The sequence below is a fragment of the Leuciscus leuciscus genome (assembly GCF_965113295.1).
Source record: "Leuciscus leuciscus genome assembly, chromosome: 14".
Classification (NCBI taxonomy): Eukaryota; Metazoa; Chordata; class Actinopteri; order Cypriniformes; family Leuciscidae; genus Leuciscus; species Leuciscus leuciscus.
The window spans coordinates 21,081,111-21,089,941 of NC_138738.1; the positions used below are offsets into that span (position 1 = coordinate 21,081,111).

The 8,831-nt window shown below is 47.7% G+C and overlaps 1 protein-coding gene across 1 annotated transcript; it reads right to left on the reverse strand.

The window, feature by feature from the left end:
• Nucleotides 1–1,822: 1,822 nt before the first annotated feature.
• On the reverse strand, nucleotides 1,823–4,058 carry LOC309474254 (uncharacterized protein). The gene is made up of 2 exons (XM_082136632.1): nucleotides 2,566–4,058; nucleotides 1,823–2,281 (listed from the first exon to the last, which is right to left on the reverse strand). The coding sequence occupies exon 1, from the start codon at nucleotides 3,990–3,992 to the stop codon at nucleotides 3,435–3,437; it is 558 nt and encodes a 185-aa protein (XP_081992758.1). The 5' UTR covers nucleotides 3,993–4,058; the 3' UTR covers nucleotides 1,823–2,281; nucleotides 2,566–3,434.
• Between the last annotated feature and the right edge of the window lie 4,773 nt (nucleotides 4,059–8,831).

Sequence of the window (8,831 nt, forward strand, 5' to 3'; positions counted from 1 at the left end):
GATGGAAGGAGAGCTCGATTGCATACAGAGAGGATTTAAAAGCTGCTATCTGCTTATTGTTCAACCCTATTAGAAGAAAATAAGTTTCCAAGCAGCACAGCAGTAATGACTTTATGAACTTCTTCACTTATAAGATTGATAATATCAGGGAGATAATTATAACTATGCAACCGTCTACTACAGTATCGCATCAGGGAGTTCATTGTAGTCTCCCTAAGGAAAAATTTGATTAATTCATTGCTATAGGAGAGGAAGAATTTTCTAAACTCATTAAATCATCTAAATCGACAACATGTATGTTAGATCCTATACCGACCAAGCTACTGAAAGAGATGCTTCCAGAGGTCATAGATCCTCTTCTTAATATCATTAATTCATCTTTGTCATTAGGATGCGTACCAAAAACTTTTAAGCTGGCTATGATTAAACCGAATCTACCTTTTCTGTCAAAGATACTAGAAAAGGCGGTATCCTCACAACTATGTTCCTTTTTAGAAAGAAATTAAATCTGCAAGGATTTTCAGTCAGGATTTAGACCGTACCATAGTACTGAGACTGCTCTAATTAGAGTTACAAATGATTTGCTCTTATCATCTGATCATGGTTGTATCTCGCTATTAGTGTTACTCAATCTTGGTGCTGCATTTGATACTATTGACCACAACATTATTTTAAATAGACTTAAATAGATGAATAGATGTCTCATCGATCACAAGTTCAGTATGGAGTACCACAAGGCTCAGTACTAGGACCGTTGCTGTTCACTCTGTACATGCTACCCTTGGGAGATATCATTAGGAAGCATGGAATTAGTTTTCACTGTTATGCTGATGTAACAGGTACAGAAAGTGTACTGTTAAATGTATGTATAGTTTATTAGAATTCTCACAAAATTGTTCGTTTACATGCACCTGATATGACTGCCTAAGTGAAATGAGTACCTTTCCCTTTAATTGATGTGATGTCATGAGTCAATACAATTTCCTGTTCTGTCCCCTCCTCTTCCTCTTTGCTTTGGTCATGCACTGAGAGGTGAGGTTATTTTGGGCTCTGATAATCTTTTTTAATCCTAATTTTAATTGTTGCTTTTATGCCTATATTTTCACTCTAATTTATGTGTATAATATTATTTTATCTATCTGTGTGGTTATTTTTGTCATTTCATCCCATTTAAAGTATATTTTTGCCTCTGGGCCTAAAAGTGAAATGAGAGCACATGTGACGAGTTTACATCACATTTGTTTTATAGAGATAAAGCGAGGGCGAATCTCACTAAGAGGCTGATTATATTTGTTTTATATCAGGTATGTTTTCTGTTATATGCATTTTATTGTTCTATGTGATTTATTCCTCTTTGCTTTGGTGATGCACTGAGAGAGATAAAGCGAGGGCGAATCTCACTAAGAGGCTGATTATATTTGTTTTATATCAGATCAGGAATAAAAGATCGGTGAAACTGCGAATGCTGTCTTGTTCTTCTCATACCACCCAAAACACAGTTACACTGAGTAAAACACTGTAAAAACAGAGATTCTAATTCTAACAAAAAACCTCCTCACATAATAACCTAGAATACTGTCTAACACTTGATGGCTGCTCTGTCAAGTCTTCGTCGTCGGTTAGGAACCGTCTCAGGTTACAAATGTAACCTTTGTTCCCTGAGAACAGGGAACGAGACAATACGTCATCGACGTTATGGGGAATCGCCTCAGCGTGACCAATGACTGAAGTACCTGTGGAAACCCGCCAATCGCATTGGCCCGCGTCCGCCGTGACGTGATGCCCTGGCGTGCCCAGGAAGTATAAATAGAGCGCCCAGAGAACATGTCATCCTCTTCGTCTGAAGGGACTGAGCAAGCAGAACCGAAAGCATGGCAGGGAGACGTATTGTCTCGTTCCCTGTTCTCAGGGAACAAAGGTTACATTTGTAACCTGAGACGTTCCCTTTCGAAGGGAACCTCGACAATACGTCATCGACGTTATGGGGAACGCTGTACCCACGCCACCATGCTAAGGGGATGCCTGACCACTACAAAAACCCAGGTAACAGCCCCTACTGCTTACACGTCAGGCTAACAGTAGCACTTCTCCCTAGGGCCAACACCGAGCTTTAGCTCAAGGCCTGGATACCGCATCAGGGGTTCCTTAAAGGGAGTACAGCCCTGAGCCAGGGATCTGTGTATGTATGTGGAAGCTTCAGCAGTACGACTCTCAATAGAGAGGAAGCCTAGCACATATATCAGCAATACAATAAGTATATGGAGGCCTCAGCAATACGACCCTCATATGGAAAGGAAGCCTACTACATATACTGCCAAAAAACTAGCTTGCTATTTGCATGAAGGCCTCAGCAGGATGACTCTAAAAGAAGAGGAAGCCTGAAACATGCAATATGTATATGGAGGCCTCAGCAATACGACCCTCATATGGAGAGGAAGCCTACTACATATACTGACAAAAAAAAAACCTAGCTTGCTATTTGCATGAAGGCCTCAGCAGGATGACTCTAAAAGTAGAGGAAGCCTGAAACATGCAATATGTATATGGAGGCCTCAGCAGTATGACTCTCATATAGAGAGGAAGCCTAGCACATATATCAGCAATACAATAAGTATATGGAGGCCTCAGCAATACGACCCTCATATGGAGAGGAAGCCTACTACATATACTGACAAAAAACCTAGCTTGCTATTTGCATGAAGGCCTCAGCAGGATGACTCTAAAAGTAGAGGAAGCCTGAAACATGCAATATGTATATGGAGGCCTCAGCAGTACGACTCTCATAGGGAGAGGAAGCCTAACACATATACCAGCAATAACTAGCCCACCTAAGCTCAATAAGTATATGGAGGCCTCAACAATATGACCCTCATATGGAGAGGAAGCCTACTACATATACTGACAAAAGCTAGCTAGCTATTTGCATGAAGGCCTCAGCAGGATGACTCTAAAAGTAGAGGAAGCCTGAAACATGCAATATGTATATGGGGAGGCCTCAGCAGTACGACTCTCATAGGGAGAGGAAGCCTAACACATATACTAACACCTAGGCTATTTGCATGAAGGCCTCTGCAGGATGACTCTAAAAGTAGAGGAAGCCTAAAACATGCAATAAGTATATGGAGGCCTCAGCAGTACGACTCTCATATGGAGAGGAAGCCTGCTACATATACAGTTAAAAGCTAGCTTATTATAAGCACCTAAGCTATGAGGACTCGCAATGTCTAAATTAATGCCATATATTTCTTTTCCTCTTTTTTTTTTTTTTTAAAACCGCTCTAGAAGAACGAAGCCAGATAAAGAAACATACAACTATACACCAAGCCTGCTGCAGACCGTCAGATTAATAGAACATCATCATAGGTCCGCTGGGCCTGATGTTACTTTAAAACGGGGAAAGAGGGAAGGCGGGCGTACAAGAGGGGGAAAAAGGTCTATCTACCCCTTCCAGGGTGATCCTCCTCACGCCTAGCCCGGAAGTCCTCTCTCCTTACTCCTCGCCTTCTCCTCCTGGACTCGCGCCGTCTCATAGCCTTGCTCCGGGTAAGAGGAAGGGCACGAGCGGCGACCGAGTCCCGCTGGTCCTGCCTACGCTCCTCGAAGCGAGACGGACCAGGACCCCAGGGGCGTCTGGGTGTGGACCTGGACTGGAGCGGTATGCACGACCTATATGCTGCCGAGCGCGCCTTCGCCTCTCTAAACTTTCCGACCACCGCCTCGACGGAGGTCCCGAAAAGTTCAGAGGGCGAAACCGGGGCATCGAGGAGAAAAGTCCTCTCTTTCTCCCCGATGCCAGCCAGGTTCACCCACAGGTGCCTCTCCGTGACCACCATGGCAGCCATCGAACGACCGATGGCTGCCGCTGTCTGCTTAGTGGCCCGGAGAGCCAGGTCTGTGGTGCGGCGCAGCTCGGCCACCGCATCAGGGGATAAGCCCTGACCCTGGTCCAGGTCCTTCAGCAGGTCAGCCTGGTACGCCTGCAACACAGCCATCGTGTGCAGTGTACCACAGGCCTGACCTGCCGCCGCGTACGCCCTGCCATTCAAACGGGATGTGGTCTGAAGGGGTTTGGATGGCAGGGTGGGAGTCCTTAGCGTCGATGCCCCCTCACCCGCCAAATAGTTGGCGAAGGAATCCTCAATAGGAGGCATCGACGCGTAACCATGCTCCTGCATCGCCTCCACGTTTGCGTAACTCAAACGCTGGAAGCGATGGATGCGCGAGGAGTATGGTTTCTTCCATGCCTTCATGACCTGAGAATCGAGGTCGGGAAGGAATGGAAGGCTCCCTGGAATTGATGGGGTGTAGCCAGAGAGGAAGCGCTCGTCAAGCCTTCCACGCGCAGCTTACTCTCTTACGCGCTGCCAGGGCAACTCGAGCCTGGCAGTGGCACGCTCCATCACCTCCATCAATTCCTCGTACGTGGGGCAGGAGGGCTGGGCAGGCTCAAGCATCTTAGCATCCTCGCCCGCCTCGCGCTCCTCCTGCTCGCCCTGGCTTGACTCCAGAAGAGCACTGCCTGCTGGCCTAGAAGATGCCGAAGATGCATCATCATCGGCCAGCAGCTCGTCCTCGTCCCGCGCTGACGATTGAGAGAGATTCACTCCTCTCTCAAACTTGTCAGCGAGGTCTCTCTGTGATCCCCACGATCTGAGTCTTCTCTCGGCCTCGGCGCGAGAGGGACCCGATCCGCGGGGCAAAGCAGACTGTCCCTCTCAGAACGAAGCGTCCTCATGGGAAGACGCTCGCAGTGTGCGTACTCCACCCCCTCGAGAGCAGAGCGCGCGTGCTCTTCACCCAGACACCAAACACAAAGGTTGTGAGAATCACCAGGTGCGTTTACCTCTCGCACGGGTAAACGCACTTCCTATACGTTTTCTTAGCTTTCTCCATAATAACCAACTTACAGCACTCAGTAAATCAGTCCCTGAAGACTAAAAGAGGATGACATGTTCTCTGGGCGCTCTATTTATACTTCCTGGGCACGACAGGGCGTCACGTCACGGCGGACGCGGGCCAATGCGATTGGTGGGTTTCCACAGGTACTTCAGTCATTGGTCACGCTGAGGCGATTCCCCATAACGTCGATGACGTATTGTCGAGGTTCCCTTCGAAAGGGAACTGGCTGTGCTCTTTGATACCAATCTTTCATTTGAAAGTCACGTTTCTAGTATATGTAAAACCGCATTTTTCCATCTTAAAAATATATCTAAATTACATCATATGCTCTCATTGACAAATGCAGAACAATTAGTTCATGCGTTCATGACATCAAGGCTAGATTATTGTAATGATATTATGGGTGGTTGCCCTGCACGCTTAATAAACAAAGTCCAGTTGGTCCAAAACGCAGCAGCTCGAGTCCTTACCAGAACCAGGAAGTGTGACCATAATAACGAAGTGTGACCCCGTTCTGTCAACAATGCATTGGCTCCCTATTAAACATCATATACATTTAAAAATATTGCTGATTACTTACAAAGCACTAAATGGTTTAGCTCCCCAGTACTTGAGCGAGCTCTTAACGCATTATAGTCCTTCACGTCTATTGCGATCTCAAAATTCCGGCCAGTTGATTATCCCTAGAATATCAAAATCGACTGCTGGCGGTAGATCCTTGTCCTATTTAGCAACAAAACTTTTGGACAGTCTTCCTAACATTGTCCAGGAAGCAGACACACTCTGTCAGTTTAAAGCTAGACTAAAAACACATATCTTTGACCTAGCATACACATAACACATTATAGACTTCTAATTCAATGTTAGGCTGCATAGATTAGGTCAGCCGAAACTGGGAACACTTCCCATAAATCCTGATGTACTTGTTACATCATAAGAAGAATGGCGTCTACGCTTATATTAGTCTCTCTGTTTATCCCGAGTTTTACCGCAGTCCGCCGGATCCAGGCCGTATCCAGATCTGATGAAGGACCTGCGCCTGGATGCGACAACAACGCAGTCCTGAAGTGTCAACTAGTCTCTCTCCTGTGAAGGCCTCCCTCCCCTTCCTTTACCTCTCTACAGATAAAGCGTTGTCAGGATAATTCCGGTTCACGTGGCTACGCGGAGGCGATAAAATTCTGTATTATAAATTTTAAGGCCAGACAAGTAGTTTGTTGAGGGTTGGTTTGTAGGGAAGGACTACACGCATGTGCACACATATATTCAAACGCGCATACCTATAGACTGAACTCGTAATACGCATGTGCATGCCATCAGCGTTCATAAAGGTTTGCGTTTTTAAAGTTTGCGCAGAGAGAACTTAAGAGTTTTCTGTTAAAACGGTGTTGTGTTAGCGGCCCCTAAGTTAATATCTAATGATCATTGCGGTGGAAGTGAATCAATCAAAACTAACTTTAGCTGGACAATAACTTTATTTATTTACTTTAGAGCTGCTATAAAGCCAAAACAATCTCTGTTACTTTACTTTCCTATTATCACTGTAAAGCCACTTTGGAACAAGCTACATTGTTAAAAGCGCTATATAAATGAAGATGACTTGACTTGGCTTGACTTGACTAGGATACCTTATTGGCCGATACCCTGATGCTCATTTCTATAGTAGAAATTATTACTGAAAACAGATGGCTAGTTCTCTGAAAACCTTGTGTGTTTAAATCGTACTCGGTTACCTAATGTAACCTCGGTTCTCTCTAGAAGAGGGAACGAGTATTGCATAAGTTGCTTACGCTACGGGTAAAGTTGTCTTTTCTCGAGATCTGAAGCCAAAAAATTATCCTTAATTTTGTATTTATTGTCAACGCAGTGCGGCAGACAGCAGACCAAAGCAGGCTATAAGAGCGTGCTCATTGGCTGTCCTGCGGCAACTGCAGCAGCCTACCAGTGAGCCCTGCGTGACGTCACGCCCAATGAGGGCGCTTCGCGCCCTCCACGCGCCTGGCCCGCCAGAGTGGGTGTGGCTGGCGTGTATAAAAGAGGGGCTCACAGGCTGGAATTCTGGTTTTCATAGACTGAAGCGAATAAGCTCGTGGCGCGACACGGCAGGTTACGCAATACTCGTTTCCCTCTTCTAGAGAGAACCGAGGTTACATTAGGTAACCGAGTACGTTCTCTTACGAGAGGTTCTCTCGTATTGCGTAAGTTGCTTACGCTACGGGAACCCCTTGTCAACGCCGTGCGCGCCGAGCATCAGTGCATGAGTCCCAGGGAACCCGGAGAAGATAACATGCGAGAACAGGCGGCCAGCAACGCGGGCCAGCACATGTCATAAGCACTTCATAAGGGTACAGAGCGGCGCTGCCGGTCTGTGTATAAACCCAAGGTGAGTGCGGCCAGCAACGCGGGCCAGCACAGTACACAAGCACATCACAGGGAAAATATATATAGAGCGGCCTCGCCGGTCCATGTATGAAAAGTGTAAGCCCCAGCGCCACAAGTGAAGACTAGGCGGCCAGCAACGCGGGCCCGCACTAATACGTCAGCGCATGATGGGGAAAATACAGAGCGGAACCACCGGTCTGTATAAAGAGACTTTATCCCTAGTGCAGCTTACCAGAAAAGCTAGTAATACACAGGAGTAGTCTGCGCATAATAGATGGGCAGAACATACATCCCGCTTAGACTGATAACAGTTTAGCCTGCAAGGCGGGGACTTCCAGATTATAAAATCTCTCGAATGTGGAGGGGGAGGCCCAGCCTGCCGCCATACATATGTCGTGAATAGAAATCCCGCTAGACCAAGCCCACGAAGAGGCCATGCCTCTGGTGGAATGGGCTCTGGTGCCCATAGGGCACTGCAGGTGTTTGGACGCATATGCAGCTGCGATTGAGTCCACTATCCATCTGGACAGACTCTGTTTCGAGGCGGCGAGACCCTTGGTGCGCCCACCAAACGAAACGAAAAGCTGCTCGGAACGCCTGAAGGCGGCGGAGCGTGTGACGTACACTCTCAGCGCTCTGACGGGGCATAGGAGGTTATCACTATCATCACTGTCGGATGCAGGCAGAGCCGACAGGGAGATGATCTGCGCCCTAAAGGGAGTGCCAATCACTTTTGGGACGTAACCATGTCTCGGTTTGAGGAAGAAAAGGAAGCGGATAATGAGCTCATTTCTTCCTATTGCATGGCTGCGCGTCGTCTCAGCGAACGCTGCGATAGCCGCAACATATACTTTGAGCGTGGAGGGGGACCTGCCCTTGTCCAACAGCTCTTGTAGGAAGGAGAGCACCCGCGAAACCCTGCATGTGCATGGATCCAGGCTCCTAATGGCGCACCATTTAGTGAACACTGACCATTTAGACGCGTAGTCTTCTCGTGGAAGGGGCTCTAGACTGCGTGATCGTGTTTATGACCCCTTCTGACAGTTCAACGGGTATCCATTGATTACCCACGCGTGCAGAGACCAGCGCTCTGGGTGGGGATGCCATATCGATCCGCCGGCTTGAGAGAGGAGATCTCTCTTGACCGGGATCGGCCAGGGGGGTGAGTGCGACAGCCTCACTAGCTCTGGGTACCAAATTTGGTTCTCCCATCGTGGGGCTATGAGGAGCACCGAGTGGCGCGTTTCCCTGATCCTCTTTATTACCTGTGGTAACAGAGAGATCGGAGGGAAAGCATACAGCGGGCGGCTGGGCCAGGTTTGGGCCAGCGCGTCCTCGTTCTTTGAGAAAAACCTCGGGCAATGAGCGTTGTCTTTTGACGCAAATAGGTCGACTTCCGACCTGCCGAACAGGTGCCACAGTAGCTGGACTGTCTGAGGGTGCAGGGACCATTCTCCCGGGGGAATGTTGTTCCTGGACAGTCTGTCTGGACCGACATTCATGTGGCCAGGCACGTGTGCGGCTCTCAGCGAGCGCAGCGCGTGGTTAGC

Bases quoted from the DNA above. Each gene is read 5' to 3' on its own strand.
- LOC309474254 (XM_082136632.1), bottom strand. From the start codon at position 3,992: ATGGCTGTGTTGCAGGCGTACCAGGCTGACCTGCTGAAGGACCTGGAC.